The following is a 19,394-nucleotide window of genomic DNA, read 5'->3' as shown; positions in this document are numbered from 1 at the left end:
GGAGAGATATCTCAGCAGTTAAGACCACTTGCTCAGGCTGGAGAGATGAAATTGTCTCAGAAACGTGATCTGAGTTATCTTAGGGATTCTTGTTATTGGTTCGGCAAATTGATTGAAAACGCAAAAACACTGCTTGCCTGCCACTTTTTTTTTTTTTTTTTAGTTGCAATTAAAAATCTCACAGAACATGCAGAGAAAACCTTAGAACTTTTGTCTTCGGGGTCAGTTTTAGCCTCCTCATTTAAAAATGGGAACACAGAGGACCAAGAAAAGTAAAGTGGCTCACCGATTGTTCTGGTAAATCGTTTTTCAAAGCAGTGGACGTAAAAATACGTGAGAAGTCCTGCAGTGTCACATTCGCATCCCTAAGACACAGATGCCTAGCCTAGAAGCCAGCAGGAGGCTGGAACCATTAGTCCTGTCCTCAGAGAGCCCCGCCCTCAAAGAGCCCCGCCCATTCTCGGTCCTGCCCCCGCGCCGAACGCCCCGCCTCCAGGCCTGTCTGCAGCACTGCCTGACTGGCGACCAGAGCAGAGGGCCTCACGGGGTCCTAGCCGCAGGCTTCCGACACACTGCCTGAGTGGATCCGCAGGCGGCTTCCGGTGCGAGTGACGAGTGGTGGCCGAACTTGGGGGACAGCAGGGGACTCTTAAGCAGGGACCATGGCGGACGGCGGCTCGGAACGGGCCGATGGGCGCATTGTGAAGATGGAGGTGGACTACAGCGCCACAGTGGACCAGCGCCTGCCTGAGTGCGAGAAGCTGGCCAAGGTGAGGGGAGGACAGCCGGCTGTTGGCGGGCGCCAGGGGCTGAGTCACGGCGTGGATCCTGCTTAGGCCTCAGGGGGCCTGCGGGCTGGAGCGCTCATCCCTGGTGTCTTCCTAGCCGGGGATGGACCTGCTTGAGTGGGAGACCCCGGCTCTACCTTCCCGGGAGTCGCCGCAACCCGAAGCTCCCCAAGCCCTAGATAAATAAATAGACATTTCTTTCCCATCGAACCTGAAGCCTGGTTTTAGTACTTGCTCTTTCTTGGGATGCTAAGTAAGGTTTGGTTTAGTCGGTTCTCAGCTTCAGGCTGCATCGGAGTTTGGTTCTGATATTACTGTGGCCCAATCAGTTAACGTTCTAAAAGTGTATGTGGATCATGGCAGTGACTGGCCTTTGGTTAGGAGGACCAGGAAAATGATAACACACACGCAGTGAACCCGGGACCCTGTGCATGTTGGTAAGCTATCCAAGTGAAAGTGTTAATGGAACACGGAAGGGAACCGATCATTCTTATGGGAGAGAAGCTGACGTTTGTACTAGACTTGAGTAGGATGAAATAAAATTGAGATAGTAATTTCTAGAGAGGACAGTATAGGAAAGACAAACGGGTATTAAGTACAGAGCCTGAGAGGGCAGATAATGAACAATGGACCAACATGGACGTGGTTTGTGTGCTAGGAATCAAACTTGGGGGCGGGGTGTGTGTGTCATGACCACGAAAGGCGAATGCTCTACCATGAATTACACCATCCATCAGGCCTTTATTTTGGAATAAGAACATACCTTGACCCAGACATTTCCACACTCTATGCTATGCAACTGGCAACTTTTAATACCATTTTATACTTAAGCCAAGGCAGAAAGTATTTTGCCTGAGGTTATAGTAATAGCCAGGGATTCAAAACTAGGTTTGCTCATTAGATATGTTGTCGGTTACTGCTAATGATTAAACCCAGATCTCCTTAAATTCCTAAGGTTAAGTCTCAAAAATCACCTGGGATACACTCTACAAGGATTGTTTGGTCTTAAAGAACTTAATATATAAGTACAGAATGGATAGTAGTCACAAAGCCAAGTAACACTCCTGATTTGAATGGGAAACCAGGAGTATAAAATTTTAAAAATTGTTTTATGGGTGTTTTGCCTGCATGTTTGTTTCTAAACTGGTTGTGAGGTGTCATATGTGTCCTGGGAACTGAACACAGGTCTTCTTGATGAGAAGCCAGTGCTCTTAACTACTGAACCATCTTTCCATCCCAAACACCTCCACCCCCGAATATGGATTTTTGTGTGAAATATTTTAATGCTTAAAAACTGAATGTTAGGGGCTGGAGAAATGGCTCAGTGGTTAAAAACACTGACTGCTCCTCCAAAGGTCCTGAGTTCAAATCCCAGCAACTGCATGGTGGCTCACAACCACCTGTAATGAGATCTGATGCCCTATTCTGGTGTGTCTGAAGACAGCGATAGTGTATTTATGTGTAATAAATAAATCTTTAAGAAAAAAAACTGGATGTTAATCTGTCTTAAAGTGCTATTTAAACTGAAGAGCTAAAGAATTAAGAAACGGGGCTGGAGAGATGGCTCAGCGGTTAAAAACACTGACTGCTCCTCCAAAGGTCCTGAGTTCAAATTCCAGCAACCACATGGTGGCTCACAACCATCTGTAATGAGATCTGACACCCTCTTCTGGTGTGTCTGAAGACAGCTACACTGTACTCCTATAAATAAAAATAAATAAATCTTTTAAAAAAAATTAAGAAACCTACCTTTAGGGAATGCCATCTCCTGAACGGCCCCTTTGAAATTAATAGAACAGTGGTATTCATAGCAGGTAGAGACATCATTTGCTTTAGAAAGTACAGCTACACCAGCAGTGTACTTCATACTTGTAATCACAACACTCGGGAGGTTCAGGCAGGAAGGGAAATGTAGACAAAGTGTAGTCCAAGAAAAGGCCAGTCCTGTTGTGTAGGCTACAGATGCAAACTCAAGTGCCAGATGCTTTCCTGGGCGGTTGATGAGTAATGAATGGGTAGGCTCAAAACCAAAGCTGTTTGGGCCCGTTGAAGTGGTTAAAAATGAAAACATTTGGTTCTGGGGTTTGCGTGTGTGTTGCTTTTGAAGACTGCTTGTGAAGCCAAGCAAGGTATGTGTGTGGTACTTATTTATGGATCAGAAAAGAAGACTGAGAAGCAGGTGGATTTTTTTATTTTTTTCTAAAACACAGGTCCATAGTTTTAACTTTCAGATTTTCTCATAATTCTGGTTGACTTTTTAGATCTCTTTAATCGGTTTTGCTTTACTCGTTTTTTAAAAACACCCTAGCAAACTGTGGGTGTATGCGGGTGGGTTACTAGAGATCAAACTCAGGACATAGCAGGCCAACACTCTCCCACTAAGCTCTAACCTCCAGCCTTTCCCTGTTTTCCCTCCCCACATGGCTTTCCCTCTCCACCCCTTTCCAGGGCTGGAGGTTAGACCAGTGCTCTGGCCTCTGCTACTTTGGAGTGTATGAACATTTTAGTGTGCGTTGTTTTATTTTTATTTTGAGCTCATTAATAACTTAAAGTTTTGTTCTTTTCATTTGTAAGAAGACTTAAATCATTCAATGGTTTATCCTAGGGTAATCACGCTCAGGTTCATAGCAACAAAAAGAGTAATCAATTTTTGCTATATCTCATTTCCTGTTTAAAGGATCATCTGCACTTAATTTCCCTTCAGACATTGTTTAAGTATGAAAGAAAATTTAAAGGTAAAAAGTGTAGGTGCAGATTCTTGATAAGAGTGTGTCAAGTGTGGGCTCAGCAGTTAGGAGCATTTGCTGCTCTTCAGAATACGGGAAATCAGCTTCCAGCACCCTGGTCAGGTGGCCTACTCTGGGCTTTAAAATTCAACTGTTTGTGGTAACTTTGTATTAGTTCCTTCTTGGGGTTGTTTAGCAAATGTTAACTTTTAGAGATCCTACAGGTGCCTGGCTCTTACTGACATGGAACAAACTCTGTAGACATTACCTAATCTACAGAGATTTCTAGTGAGGAAAATGAGCCACACAAGTTACATGTTCTGACACTCTGGATTTGGACGGCTGCTACCATTTTACTCCCTTTGAGTTGAAAGGCTGCCCGCAAGAGGTGGCATTTCGGGAGCCGTGTGAATAGACAGGAAGGAAGATGATGCATAGTCATCGGGTTGAACATAGAAGAGTAGGAGGAAAAAGTGAGATGGTTGGAGAACTAGTTGTCTTTAATGAAGATGATGATAGTGTCTCTCAGACAGCCCTGTTAACTTGTCATAACCTCCTTACTGTGACAGCCAGGCACAGTAAGCCAGTTAGGATCATCTGAGTAGTTTGACATAGTTGTGTACAAGTTGGTGTAAGGGAAGCTACAAGTAAGCAAGGGTCCAGGTCTAAGGAACTCACGGAGCACTTAGTTCCCACTCTGTCTATAAATCACTATTATATAAGGTATGAGAATTTATCTTCAAGCTACATGTGGTGGTTCGAATAAGAATGGCTCCCATAGGCTCCTATATTTGCTTTAGTTACCAGGGAGTGGCCTTGTGGTTATGTCGGGTGGGTTTTGAGATTTTAAAGAGCCCGTTCCTAACTCAGAGTGTCAGTGTCTATTCTGCCCCTGCCTGTGGATAAGGATATAACTCTTAACCACTGTCCAGCACCTGCCTGCCTGCTGCCATGCTCCCCACCATTATGATAATGTACCAAACCTCTGAAGCTCGAAGCAAGTCTCCAATTAAATGTTTTCTCTTAAGAGAGTCGCCTTGGTCATAGCATCTCTTCACAGCAGTAGAACACCGACTAAGACACTAAGTGTGAACAGCTCTTACCTCTAAGCTTGCCCTACAGGAAGCCAGGTCAGAATGATCATTGTAGGTCTGAGGACAGCGTCAATTTCAGAGTATAAATTTTACTGAGATTACAAAGTTAATATTGGGTGTAGTTCAGGGACATTGCAAAGTAGAGCCTGTGGGGTCAGTATTAAATGAGGTGCTGAGTGACTAACCGTTTCAGAGAACACTAGCCAAGAGCTCCTTTCTAAGGAGATGGCCTTTGATGTCATGCTGGCCCTCCAGTGCATGGACTACAGCAGTGTGACTCCCTCCCAGTAGGGTGCAGTTCTTAGTGTCTGCTTCTGAGTTAGTGTGCCGTGGATTCTTCTCCACTCCACCTGACTGCAGTGACAGCAACCACGGCAGCTATCTGAGTGAGTAAAGGATGGTTGACATTTTTACTTTTTTCTTTCTTTTTTTCACTTTATTTTCATATACTATTTTCTATAGAGATTACTTTGAGCAGAGTATAGTCATCCTCAGTAAGGGAGCTATCATGCTGAAATGGGTGGATTGGGGATCTAGACCTGGTTCTGCTGATGTTTCTGTGACTGATCAAGTCTCTTAAACTATCAGTTGTAATCTGTAAAATGAGGTGACGGTTTAATGTGCAGCAGACTTCCCAACTTTCTCTGTCTTTTGTGATTTACTAGCCTTCTCAATTTGTCTGTTCTCCCTGTGGTGAGCATTCAGCTAATACTACACATGGATCTGTAGGCTTTCTGACCTGCAGCTCCCTGTTGCCTGGAAAGCATTGTTAAGATATGTTACATTCACATTCCAGATCTTCTTAGGTCTGAACAGTCCCTGACTGGGCTCTGTGGTTGGCAGGGTGGCAGGTCACTAGTACAAGGTGTGTTCAGCACATACACGACCTATGCTCAGTCCCTAGCCCATGTCTAGACCCCAGCAGAAAGAGAAAATCTATGTCTTACGGGTTATCTTGGGAAATAAGGCAAAATTCAAACATTTATGGCCTAAATTTAAAAACTGTTTTTTTTTTTTTTGTTTGTTTGTTTGGTTGGTTGGTTTTTTTGGTCTTTTTCTCGGAGCTGGGGACCGAACCCAGGGCCTTGCGCTTCCTAGGCAAGCGCTCTACCACTGAGCTAAATCCCCAACCCAGTTAAAAACTGTTAAATGGATGTCAGAGGGGGCAATATTTATAAATTGCTTGTGACTGTCATTAGAAAAGCAATGGGTGAGACACTAAAGATTGAATCCAGGGCCTGGTGCATGTTAGAGAGGTATTCTGCCACTAAGCCACACCCCTGGCCCTTTTTCACTTTGAGGCAAGGTCTTGCTAAATTGCCCAGGCCAGCCTCAGACTTGCTGTCCTCACTGCTCTGTGCCCCAGCTCTACTCCCCCTTACTCACCTGCCCTCGTCTCAGCAGGTGGATTTAGTTTGCATCAGCCCCTCCTAAGGACAGACTTTGCAGGCTGGCTTGTGGGTCTTCTCTTCAGATCATTTCTTCTATTTGTACGCTTCAGAGTCCTACCAGTTAGGAGTTCTGGACAGAACAGGATAAACAGGTATCGCCACTCTAAGCTGATAAGTTAGAATCCAAAACAAGACTCTGTTTTCTCAGAGGAGACACCATTATTATTACAGGTTCAGTTTTTCTGAGGTCGTGAGGGTGGGCTGTAGTGGCACACACCTTTAATCCCGGCACCTGGGGTGGGGAGGAGGCAGTTGGATCTCTAACTTGGAGACCAGTCTGGTCTTCTAGGACAGCCAAGGCTACACTGAGAAACCCATCTCAAAACAGTTTGTAAATCTGGGGGTGTAGCTCAGTTGGTGGGGTGCTTGACTCCGTGCAGAGACGCTTGGTTCTACCCCTAGTTCCCTACAGACCAGGTGTGGTTAGACCTCTGTAACTGGGAGCAAGGAGTAGAGGTTCAAAGTCACGCTTGCCTACGTGAATTTGAGGCCCAGCCTGGACTACATGAGTCCCTGCCTGTGTGTGTGTGTGTGTGGGGGGGGGCAACAAGTAAATGAGGCCCAGTGCTAGGGCACTCACACCCAAAGAGGAGAAAAGAAGCACAGCTTGTGGATCCTTAGTAGGAAAACCCTAGCCTGAGGACTGCCCTGGAGGAGCAAGCTTTTCACACACGGAGAGTTAGAAACCAGAGCAGTAGTGAGGACATGTTTCCTTGAGAGTGGACATCGATTTAACTCTCCCAAAGGCTTTGGTCAGGGCTGGGTCTGTTGGTGATGCTTCTGTTCATTGTTTGTCTTGTTTCAGGAAGGACGGCTTCAGGAAGTCATCGAAACCCTTCTCTCTCTAGAAAAGCAGACCCGGACTGTAAGTACCTAGTGAGCGGTGCAGCCCGCACTTAGCAGTCAGGGACTCTGCTGCCCACTCACCTGTGCTGTGCTTTCATCCCTGCAGGCCTCTGACATGGTGTCCACGTCCCGCATCTTGGTTGCAGTAGTGAAAATGTGCTATGAGGCCAAAGAGTGGGACTTACTTAATGAAAATATTATGCTTCTGTCAAAACGAAGGAGTCAGTTAAAACAAGTGAGTTCCTGATTGCTTTAGAAACAAAAAACTGGGGCTAGAGAGGTGGCTCAGCGGCTAACGGTTCCTGCTGCCAAGCCTGAGGACTGGAGTCCCCAAGACCCACATAGAGGAAGGAGGAGCTGACCCCTGCAGGTGTCTTCTGCCCCCCACGTGTCGGCTGTGGCACACAAGCTCACACACTTACTAAGTAACTGTACACTAAGATGTTCAGGCTGTATGTGTGCATTTAAGTAAGGACTTTAGGAAACTAGTCTCTGAAGTCACTGGAAATTTGTTTAACTTACAGAGTTTCTAATTATATTCTAGAGGTGGCTTGAAATTCTACTGGAATCTGTCTATAATCTTGGCATTAGTGGTGCAAAGGCCGGTATGAGGCTGGCCTGGTATACAGACAGTTCAAGACCAACCAGAACTCCACAGAGAGATCCTTTCTCAAAACAAACAAAAATATTTATTTTTTTCTGTTTGAAGACTGAAGTTCACTTATGAGTGGTTTATCCTATTAGGCAGTTGCAAAAATGGTCCAGCAGTGCTGTACTTACGTGGAGGAGATCACAGACCTGCCAGTCAAGCTGCGGTTGATTGATACCCTGCGGATGGTTACAGAAGGAAAGGTGAGTTTCTGCTGGCGTGACTTCTTACTGCAGTCCGTGAGGGCCGAGTGCTTCTGTGTTGCATAGGTGTATATCTGTGTTGTGCTTTTGTTAGTTTGTATTTGTTGTATGACTGGATCTCTGTGCTGCCACAGTCTCTACTCACTGCATAGACCATGCTTCAAACCCCAAGGAATCTGCCTGCCTTCCCTCCCACGTTCTGGGATGAAAGGTTTATACCACTGTACCCGGCATGCATCACCACAGCTTGCTCAGAATTAAGTGTTTTTAATCCCAAAATGTATGTAGCTTTTTGAGAAAGAGGAAAGAGATGGGAACCTGGAACTTACCATTCATTTGCCTTGTCTTCTTGGGTAACTAACTGGGTCATGTGACTTTTGTAAAAATATTTACTTAGGTATTTTTTTAAATGTAGGAATAATCTGTCTGTATATACACCTCTGTGCCAGAAGAGGGCATCTGATCCCCCTTTATAGATGAGCCACCATGGGGTTGCTAGAATTGAACTCAGGACCTCTGGAAGGGAAACCAGTGGTCTCTTATATGCCTAGCCGTCTTTCTAGCCCCAGCCAGTGTTCTCAACCATGGAGCAATCTTACCAGCCAGGTCATGTTAGTCAAAATTTATATGGCTCAAGACATTGTAGATATGAGGAGAGAGAGAGATTGATTGAGATTGGTCGATGTGGACTTACAACATGGCCCAGTGAATTATTAGGTGTGTCCTCCTGAGCCAGACAATCTTCCTTTGATATCCACAGGCTCTCTAATTTTAATTCCATGTGTACTTCATGGCATTAACATTTGTGTGTGAAAACACACACATACACAAATGTGTGTGATTAAAGAAAAGGATACTGTTTGAATAGTTGGTGTTATCGGAAGTTGAAGTTTGGGGCTAGGTATGGAAGGGTTGCTAGAGAGCATGGATTTTATTTCTCAGGCTCTTTAGGGGTTACACTTAGATTTTTGGTGGTTTGTTTTTTGTTTTTTGTTTTTTTTTATAAAGATTTATTAATTTTAGTTACATGAGTACACTGTAGCTATCTTCAGACACATCAGAAGAGGGCATCGGATCCAATTACAGATGGTTGTGAGCCACCATGTGGTTGCTGGGATTTGAACTCAGGACCTCTGGAAGAGCAGTCAGCGCTCTTAACCACTGAGCCATCTCTCCAGCCCTAGATTTTTGGTGTTTGATTTGTTGGAAATTAGTCTACTAATTTTATAGCTACAGAAAATGCTAGCAAGCATGGTGGTGCAGACCTTTAATCCCAGCACTTTCAAGGCAGAAGCAGGCAGATATCTAGGCCTACACAGTAAAGCCCTGTTTCAGGAGGGAAAAAAAAAGAGGCTAGTAGTTTAAATTGTTAGCAAGATCAGATTGAGGGAAGAAAGGTAAAAATGGATAGTCTTCTGTGGCTCCTGCTAGCTTCAGACTGGAGGTCCTGCATCAGCTTTTCTGAGTACAGGAATTACGAGTATGCTTCTTACCTGGATATATGGAGATTATATATATATATATATAAATTGTAGTTAATATGAATTGGGCTGGTATGTGCCTTAGTGGCCATGGACATGCTTAGAGTAGATGCAGACCTGAGTTGAGGGCACAACATCCAGAACAAAAGATGAACCTGATTTAGAGCCTTAGTAGAATTACAGATATTGAGCTGTGCATGTCCTTGTTGCAAAGTGTTATTTGCAAGTCTTCTAAAGCCGCTCTCTGTTTTTCTGTGCCATTAATTCAGCATGTGGTGGTCCCGTTACTTTTTTTTTATGCTGTTATTGGGGGCGAGGGGCTTGGGGAGGGGTTCGAGATAGGGTTTCTCTGTATAGCTCAGGCTGTTCTGGTGGTCCTTACTCTGTAGACCAGGCTGACCTCACAGAGATCCGCCTGCCTCTGTCTCCGAGTGCTGGGATTAAAGGAGTACACCACCACTGCCTGGCTCTTCTGTTATTGCTAAACACATTAATGTATACTTAGTTACCCAAAGCAAAAATGAAGTTTCTTAGGTTATTTTACTTTACTCGTATGTGTTGGGGGTTGGTACCTACATGGGCCAGAAACGAGCATTGGATTCCTTGGAGCTGAAGTTGCAGGCATTTGTGAGCTACCTCATGTGGATGCTGGGATCCAGATTGCAGTCCTGGAACAGCACCAGTGAGCCAACGAGCTGTGTCCAGCCCTGCAGTGTTTTATAAAGGCTTTTGTATCCTGGCTCTGGGTGTGAAACGAGAGATGTCTCTCAGTGTGTGTGGGTGATGAATTGTCTGTACGATGAAGCTGTCAGACCAAATAGTGCAACTCCACCCTTTAAGTGTTAACATGTTTCTGCAGGCATTTTAATACTGTCAGTTTCTGTTTGTAGATTTATGTTGAAATTGAGCGTGCCAGGCTGACTAAAACCTTAGCAACTATAAAAGAGCAAAATGGCGACGTGAAGGAGGCCGCCTCCATCCTGCAGGAGTTACAGGTAAGGCTTTGTGGGGCCCTGTGGGCTTACATGCAGAGTTGTCAGTATTCTCCTGTGAAAGTGGCTTATTCTGATCCCTCATTGCTTCTTCTTGCTAAGTTACCAAGAGTAAGCATGTACACAGCACAGTGTTCTTTGGGACCCTGGAAACTGATTTTGCAAGCTAACCTGCTAAACATAATTTGAAGAAATGTTAGCATTAAAAGGTTGGCCTCAGTTTTTGTAGAATTATTTTTGAATATTTGTGTTCTGTTTGGATTTTGGGGTTTTTTTGTTTGTTTGGTTAGTTGGTTTTGCATTTTTGAGACAGGGTTTCTCTGTGTAGCCCTGGCTGTCCTAGAACTAGTTCTGTAGTCCAGGCTGGTCTTGAACTCATAGAGATCCACCTGCCTCTGCTTCCTGAGTGCTGAGATTAAGACATGCACCACCACAGCCCAGCCTCTGTTTAGAATTTAAATAAGTAAGTGCATTGCTAACTTTACCTTAGGAATCTATTTTTAAATTATCGGCTTTATTTTTTTTTAAAAGATTTATTCATTTATTATATATAAGTACACTGTAGCCATCTTCAGACTCACCAGAAGAGGGCATCAGATCTCTTTACAGATGGTTGCGAGCCCATGTGGTTGCTGGGAATTGAACTCATGACCTCTGGAAGAGCAGTCGGTGCTCTTAACCGCTGAGCCATCTCTCCAGCCCCCATTGGCTTTATTCTTAATGAATGATTGATAACAGTTAAATTTCTCGACCAAAATGGTTTGGCAAAGAAAAATTACCAGAGCTGGGACTCTAAGAACTCAGTAGTAAGTGTTTCCTTTGCATATAGAAGCCTGAGTTTGATGCTGTAGTCACCAGGGCACTCTAAAAGCACAAACCGATAGGCTGGACCTGTGTGCTTTCCCTTTATAGAGCTAAGCATTCTGAGAAAAGCCAGAGATGTTACCAGAAAATAGTTAATGACCTGTGCTCAAAGTGTCAAGTCCCATTAGTGACCTCACAGTGCCTGGGCCCCATCAGAGGCTGCACACTAAGGTAAATAGGTTACCCTGACATCCTTGGGCTAAGGAAGGGAAGAAATGACTTTATTGAAAGGGTCCAGTCCCCTGCATTGTCTTCATTCTCTGATCTTCTGTAAATCTCAGATCCTTCATATCAGTGGCTCAAACTGTCGGCCTTGATCCCGCAGAAGGTTAAATGACCCTTTCACAGAGATTGCATATCAGATGTCCTGACTATCTATCCAATGATTACATTATGATTTCTGACAGCAGAATTACAGTTATGAGGTAGCAGAAAGTGTTTCTATGGTTGGGGATCACCACAGCATAAGGAGCTGTATTTAAGGATCCCAGCTCTAGGGAGGCCAGGAGCATCACTCTACTGTTTTCATCCCAGGAACCTTCACACATAGCACTGTGCTTAAATTTTCTAGCCAATGAAACTGAACTTCGGAAGCATTAAATGACTGGTCTGAGGGTTCTGCATACTCATTCTGCTTCTTTTGCCTTCAGAGTCTTTAATCATCATTAGTAGTAATTTTTCAAAACAGGGTTTCTCTGTGCAGCCCTGGATATTCTGGAACTCTCTCTGTAGACCAGGCTTGTCCCGGTCTACCAAGATTCATCTATCTGCCTCCCAAGTGCTGGGATTTACCCAGCTCATTCACAGTGAGTTCCAGGACAGGCAGTGTTAAGTGGTGAGACCGTGTCTTGAAAACACCATTTTATATACATATACACATGCGTATGTATATACATGTATGGTGTACATGCATGTGTACATATGTACACATATGTACTCATCTATGTGTATTCATATATGTATATGTGTGTACATGTATATGCATGTGTGTATGCCTGGGGGTTGGGGGGTTGGAGTTTTTGAGTTTTTGAGACAGGGTTTCTCTGTATAACTCTGACTTTCATGGAACTTGCTCCATAAACTAAGCTGGCCTTAAAATCAGGGAGATCCCACCTGCCTCTGCCTCCCAAGTGCTAAGACTAAAGGTGTGCACCACCACTGCCCCCCAATTCTGTTGGGAATACACACACACAAACATAAATACACATAAATGTATGTGTGACTCGTGGCATGTGCACTTAAAAGAGAGGTGTGTCTGTACACATAGGGGCCCACAGAGACTAAATCCGGGTATTGAATCTCCTGGAGTTGGAAGGGGTTTCGAGGCACCTGACAAGGTGCTGGGTACAGAACTGGGTTCTGTGGAAGGGCAGTGAGCACTTGTATTGCTGAGCTGTGTCTCTAGCCCCACTACTTTGTTTTGTATAATTGCCAGCACTGAACAAGGATAAAGAGTTAACATAAGGATACAGATCTGGCTAACTACTTCAGTATCCACTTAAGTCATTTAAACTTACCTGAGGAATTGCTCTGCTAGGTGGAAACCTATGGGTCCATGGAGAAGAAGGAGCGAGTGGAGTTTATTCTGGAGCAGATGAGGCTCTGCCTAGCTGTGAAGGATTACATTCGCACACAGATCATCAGCAAAAAAATTAACACCAAATTCTTCCAGGAAGAAAACACAGAGGTGAGCATGTCTCTGCACAGCCTGTTCACACTCAGTGTTTGGCTGGGAGCCGCAAGCCTAACTTACTTTGAACTTGTTTCAGAAATTAAAGTTGAAGTACTATAACTTAATGATTCAGCTGGATCAGCATGAGGGGTCCTATCTGTCCATCTGTAAGCACTACAGAGCCATCTACGACACTCCCTGCATTCAGGCAGAAAGTGACAAGTGGCAGCAGGTAAGCAGTGGCCTGATGCTAGGACAGCCTCAGGGCAGGGTGCTGCTCAGTCTAGAACCCTTGCCTGGCTGGCTCAGGGTCCTCAGTGTGATTCCTAGCTTGAGAAAGAAAGGGGGAAAGATGACTTGCATTTTTACCTGCTTTTATAGCACTGTAACTGCCATAATGACATTCTCCTCCAAGGTGCTGCTTCCTGTTCATCTGTCTGGCTAAATGGGACTATTTTGCAAAACAAAAATCTGTTTAGCATGTTGAAAACGTTGCAGATACCAATAACTTTGGGAACTTTTTTTTAAAGAGACTTTCCCATTGTAATTTTTGTTTTGTTTTGTTTTGTTTTGTGGTTTGGAGTCAGTCTCATGTATTCTAGGCTAGCCTCAAACTCTATGTAGTCAAAGCTAGCCTTCGATTCCAGGTCATTTTGCATCTATCTCCCACTCCTAGAACTAAAAGTATATGCCACCAGAGCTGCTATAAAAAACTGCTTTAAGGGCTGGAGAGATGGCTCAGAGGTTAAGAGCACTGACTGCTCTTCCAGAGGTCCTGAGTTCAATTCCCAGCAGCCACATGGTGGCTCACAGCCATCTGTAATGGGATCTGATGCCCTCTTCTGGTGAAGACAGCGACAGTGTACTCACATACATAAAATAAATAATAAATCTTAAAAAAAAGAAAAAGACAGGGTCTGAAACTTGCTGTGTAGACCAGGCTGACCTAAAACTCATGGGCTCCCCTGCCTCTGCCTTCAAGTACTAGGATTAAAGAGCATGCCTGGCCCCTTTTAAGACTATCTGAGTTAAAATAAGAATTAGAACATATTCTGTTTACTCTTTCACCTTTTACTCAATCCCGTTATGTTTCCAGTTACATATGAACTATTGTTTGCAACTTCCTCAGGCTCTGAAGAGCGTTGTTCTCTATGTTATCCTGGCTCCTTTTGACAATGAGCAGTCAGATTTGGTTCACCGGATAAGTAGTGACAAGAAGCTGGAAGAGATTCCCAAATACAAGTAAGTGCATGTGTCACTGTGGAAATCCACTCCAGACTGCTCCCTCCACCTGTGCCCATGCCTGCTGCAAGACTGGAGTTGAGAAAAAAGTCACTGCTGCGACAGAGTGTCAAAGTTAGTGCTGCCAAAAACACTGACGTAGTGCGTTACAGCCTGCTGTTCTCAACAGGTTTATCACCAATAGCCTGGACCCAGAACCCACGTGGTGGGATAGAACCAACTCCCACACACTGTCTTCTGACATAGTCATGGACCATAGGGTCCATGCACACACGCACACACACACACACGCTCACACTCACACACACTCATACACATTCACTCACACACTCATTCACTCACACACACTCACACACACACACTCACACACGTCATCAATATGGTGAGAAGGAAGCTTCCGGTCAGGAAGCACTTTGTATTTGGGACTTGGGGTTGGCAATACTGACCTTGTTAGATGGATCTCAGATACTGAGCTGTCTGCACTCTGCAGGGATCTGCTGAAGCTTTTTACCACAATGGAGCTGATGCGCTGGTCCACACTTGTTGAGGACTATGGGGTGGAGCTACGAAAGGGCTCCTCAGAGACCCCAGCAACTGACGTCTTCAGTTCTACAGAAGAAGGTGAAAAACGGTGGAAAGACTTGAAGAACAGAGTCGTGGAGCATGTAAGAATCGGGCAGCCTGCCAGCCCACACTTTACCTTTCGAATTGTCTTAGAAGTAAGAGTGGCTGATCCGAACATAAACGACTTCCCTTTCTGATGAAGGGGGCGTGGGAGCAGCTCTCAGTGTGCAGCTCTGAAGAGCCTGCAGCTCACTTCATGGGCCAGGCTGGCCCTGACTTGCAATGACTCTGCTGCCTGTGCCCCCCAAGTACTGGTTACAAGGACATACACCAGGCCCAGCTGAAAACTGTTTTGTTTTATTTTATTTTTATTTTATATGTTTGCTTGCTTGTGTACCAGGTGCATGCAGTACCTGTGGAGGCCAGAAGAGGGTATCAGACCCTGTGTTTTTAATTCTTCAGAACTAATTTTCCTCTGTTCTCAATATGAAAGCAGTATTTTAGACATTTACTCTTTGCAGACAGTACCAGAGTTTATCTTACGCTTGTCTTTTTGGCTTTTCTGAACAGATAACTAGTCAGGTACAGTAGCACACTCCTGTCATCTCAGCACACAGGAAGCTGAGGCAGGAGTTTCAACTTCAAACCCCTGAGTTTGAGTTCAGTCTATGATATGTATCAGGCTACTCAGGGATATTCAGTGAAACCCTTTCTCAAAAAGAGGAAGAAATAGATCAGATCAGGTACCTGTAGATGAGCATTTCCATTAGGAAGAATCCCACAAAAATTCAGAATCTTAAAGGCAGGTGTGATGGCTCAGGAGTGGGGAGGTAAGGCACAAGGATTAAGCGTTCAGGTCAGTCCTCAGCTACATAGTGAGTTTGAGGCCAACCTGAGCTATAAGAGACCATTAAAAGAACTCAGTCAGATGGTTGTTGAGTTCAAGGGGTGAAGGGAAGGGAGAGCTGAGGGTGCAGAGCACCCCAGACTTCCTGGAGACCCCCGCTGCTTTCAGCCCTGACCGACCGACCATAGAATGGTCTCGTCAAAGTTAACTCCATCTCCCCTGCGTCCTGGTGGTTGCTGAATTCTCTAAAGTTAATGAATAATAAAATCTTTGTCTGATTTCACTTCCCAGAGAAACTAGGAAATGTAAGGTTTGTGTGTCTTTTTGTTTTTGTTTTTAGATAGGAAGCCTGGCCTCCCACCTCACTATGTAGTGGATCTTCTGGATTCCACCTCCCAAGTGCCAGGATTCCGGATAGCATTTAAACCACGGACATCATTAGTAAAAGTGTTTCATGTGTTTCTTTTGAGGCAGAGCTCCATTGTACAGAGCATCCTGGTCTTCATGGAGTCCCAGGCCTGCGGGGCTACATAATAAGGGCTTTCTCAATAAATAAAAAAGTGAAAACAACTGTCTCACTTAAAGAAATGATCAGTCAGTAAAACAAGTTCACAAGGGCTAGAGAGGTTGCTTAGTGGTTAAGAGCACCGGCTGCTCCTCCAGTAGACCTAGGTTCAGTTTATATCACCTACGGGGCAGTTCACACGTGTCTGTAAGTAACTCTGATTTCAAGGGATCTGACACCCTCGGACAGACATATGTAGACGGAACACCAGTGAACATAAGTGAAATACCACGTTCACAAATACCTGCAGAAGCCAGTTATAGCTCAGGATTTGGTTTTTCTTTTGAAGTTGAGACCCAACTTCTTTCTAGTGAGGTTGGGGAGATCTAGAGAGAAGCACAGCCCTGCCTTGATTGCCAATGAACTCGGCTGGGAGTGTGAACCCTACTGAACTCAACTGTTGTGTGTGTCCTGACAGAACATCAGAATTATGGCCAAGTACTACACTCGGATAACCATGAAAAGGATGGCACAACTTCTGGATCTCTCTGTAGATGTAAGTTCTGAATGTGTTCTTGGGGTTTTCTGGCCATTCCTGTTGTGTGGCAGTGGCCTTGTGAGAAGAGGGTGAGAAAATAATTGTTTCACTATCGTCCATTTATGTGCTGGGACACAAGGTCTCACCTCGGACTGGCTTCCCCCAACTTCCTGTATTCTCTCTCCATCTTCCCACCTCATTCTCCCAAGTGCTGGATTGCAGACAGCATAATCCACCTTGGCTTTTATGATTTAAATTTAAAATTTAGATAATTGGGCTGGAGAGATGGCTCAGTGGTTAAGAGCACTGACTGCTCTTCCAGAGGTCATGAGTTCAATTCCCAGCAACCACAAGGTGGCTCACAACCATCTGTAATGAGATCTGGTGCCCTCTTCTGGCCTGTGGCCACATATGCAGGCAGAATGCTGTACATAAAATGAATAAATCTTTAAAAGTTAGATAATTTTTTTTTTTTTTTTTTTTTTTTTTTTTTTTTTTTTTTTGAGCTGGGGACCGAACCCAGGGCCTTGCGCTTCCTAGGCAAGCGCTCTACCACTGAGCTAAATCCCAACCCCAAAATTTAGATAATTTAAAGTGTCCGAAGCTATCTTGAATCCACACATCCCTCAAGCCAAAATAGTAAGTTTATAGTTACATTAATATTGTTTGTGCTAACTAGACCTTCACTGAGAGGTCTGGAGGTCTAGGTTCAATCCCCAGTACTCCAAGACTACATTTACATTGATAATTTTAAGTTCACAGTGAATATGGTAAAAACATTGAGAGAACCACAGAGACATATTGTGCTGATAAAGTTTATGAGGAATACTTGACCAGTTGTGCTAAAATGACTCCAGGGCTTACTGAAGAAGTAGTGTGGTCGTGTGTGTGTGTGTGTGTGTGTGTGTGTGTGTGTGTGTGTGTGTGAGACAAAGATTCGGGAGATGGCATTGCCTGTAATCTTGGGGAACAGAAGGAGCCTAAGTTTAATGCCTCCCTCCCCCCAACCCCCACTTTTATAGTTAGTTTAAAGCCAGCCTAGTATACATGAGACCCTGCTTTTAAAAAACAAAACAAAAACAACAACAACAAAATGTAGGAGTTAATAGCCTAAGAAGCCATTTTTGTCATGGCAAGAACATGCTATAAAAATTCATGTAAAAAAAAGTCACCACACATCAGAGTTGAATGACTTCTTGTGGAAGAGGACACAGGAGAAGCATGATTGATCTGTGGCCTTGTAGTTGCCTTGTAGCAGAGTATATGTCCTCCACCAAGCATTTCTGGGAATAGCTGTATGTAGTGCCTGTAAGAGGTAACTGTGGGTTAGGGATCCAGCTCAGCCGTGGAGCGCATGCCTAGCCTGTGCAGCCTCAAGTTTGATCTCCAGCACTGCAGAGAAGAAAGGAGGGAAGGACTAGGAGCCAGTTCATTGTTGTACCAGTCCTGTTCCTGATTGTCATCATCAGGGCTAAATCTACAGGGTCACATTTAGATTCAGACCTGGCTTAGAGACACTCAGGTGTGGTGTGTTGGTTGATTGGTAATAGTCTAGCCTTTTCCACTTCCTGGTTTCATTGTTAGCTCTGCATTTACTATCAGTGCAGAAACAAATCATGCTTGCATTATCTGTGTGTGTGTGTGTGTGTGTGTGTGTCCCCCTCCAAATCCTGGTCTTGCCTGCACCTCCCCAGTGTTGGGAGCTGCCAGCAACCTGGCAGGAGGCTCATGAGATGCCCATCCATTGTTGTAAGTACATCATCATGGTCAGCAGTTGGCAAGGAACCGTCAGTGCTCTGTGTTAGCTCAGTGTTAGCCTGTGCACATGATGAAGGGTTTTAGAGTGTGTTCATCCATCCTAATCCAGTCTGTCTGTCTCACAGGAGTCAGAGGCCTTCCTCTCGAATCTAGTCGTTAACAAGACCATCTTTGCTAAAGTGGACAGGTTGGCTGGGGTCATCAACTTCCAGAGACCCAAGGATCCAAATAACTTATTAAATGACTGGTCTCAGAAACTGAACTCACTGATGTCTCTGGTGAACAAAACGACACACCTCATAGCCAAAGAGGAGATGATACATAATCTACAGTGAGGGTCTGGATGCTTCTAGAAGACACAAAATTGGAGGTCATTAAAAAAGAAAGACTGTTTTCGTGGTGTATATGTTGTTTTTTCTTACTCTCCGATCTTTTTTCTAAAATTTTAAGATAGTAAATGTGTTTAAGCACCTCTGCCTTTTCCACTCCTTGGTTTCATGTTAACGCTGCAAAACATTTTCCCAGTCTGAAGACGGAAAGGTTTGTGTCCCAGCTTTCCTTCGAGTGTGTTGGTACCATTTGTTTCTATTCACCTGACCACTACATGACAATAATGAAAACAGGACATGTGTGTTAGCTCCTGAAGTTGCCTCTTCTTGGAGAGCTGGTGATTAACAAGTGTTTATAAATAATCGTGTCATAAAGCTATTGATGACTTACTAGAATAAAAACAAAACACAGACCATGCAAGGATCTTCTGTGTGGAGTTGTGCTTTGAGTCTGACACTGGCAGGAAGTCTCTGGCCTGAACGCACTTGGAATATGAGTGTTCTTTCTCTCAGACTGCACTGCGTGGTGGAGGACAATGGCCTGATCCTCCTGCCTCTACTTCCCTGGTGCTCCAATTCCATGTGGTGCTGGGATTGAACCCTGGGCTTTGTACATGCTACACAAACAGCACTAACGCAGTTGGCTACACCTCCAGCCCCATAAACAGACCTAAGTAACTGTAGTTTGCTTATGTGGGGCCTCGAGCTTCTTTGATGTCCTGATTGTTTTCAGGTGGTCTTCCATAGCCCAGCCTGTGTCCTGCAGCCTCCACCCTGCCTCCCCAGGAGCGCACTCCCAAGCCCAGCTTGACTGGTAGTTAACTAAGTCAGATGATTAATAAGTC

The 19,394-nt window shown here is 44.5% G+C and overlaps 1 protein-coding gene across 1 annotated transcript; it reads left to right on the top strand.

The window, feature by feature from the left end:
* Positions 1-565: 565 nt before the first annotated feature.
* Psmd12 (proteasome 26S subunit, non-ATPase 12) lies at positions 566-18,970 on the top strand. Its single transcript, XM_032912364.1, has 11 exons — positions 566-770; positions 6,865-6,924; positions 7,012-7,140; positions 7,650-7,757; positions 10,129-10,233; positions 12,632-12,781; positions 12,864-12,998; positions 13,896-14,008; positions 14,499-14,673; positions 16,403-16,480; positions 18,346-18,970. The coding sequence occupies exons 1-11, from the start codon at positions 663-665 to the stop codon at positions 18,553-18,555; spliced, it is 1,371 nt and encodes a 456-aa protein (XP_032768255.1). The 5' UTR covers positions 566-662; the 3' UTR covers positions 18,556-18,970.
* The last annotated feature ends 424 nt before the right edge of the window (positions 18,971-19,394 follow it).

This window comes from Rattus rattus, chromosome 9 (assembly GCF_011064425.1).
Source record: "Rattus rattus isolate New Zealand chromosome 9, Rrattus_CSIRO_v1, whole genome shotgun sequence".
In the NCBI taxonomy this organism is placed as follows: Eukaryota; Metazoa; Chordata; class Mammalia; order Rodentia; family Muridae; genus Rattus; species Rattus rattus.
The sequence above is the reverse complement of the archived record's forward strand: the minus strand, read 5'-3'. Positions and strand labels throughout refer to the sequence as shown.

What these genes read in the sequence shown, in the direction of transcription:
- Psmd12 (XM_032912364.1), top strand. Translation starts at nt 663, where the DNA reads ATGGCGGACGGCGGCTCGGAACGGGCCGATGGGCGCATTGTGAAGATG. An exon ending in AGAACAGAGTCGTGGAGCAT is followed by an intron (nt 14,674 to 16,402) that starts GTAAGAATCGGG and finishes GTGTCCTGACAG; the next exon opens with AACATCAGAATTATGGCCAA. An exon ending in TTCTGGATCTCTCTGTAGAT is followed by an intron (nt 16,481 to 18,345) that starts GTAAGTTCTGAA and finishes TCTGTCTCACAG; the next exon opens with GAGTCAGAGGCCTTCCTCTC.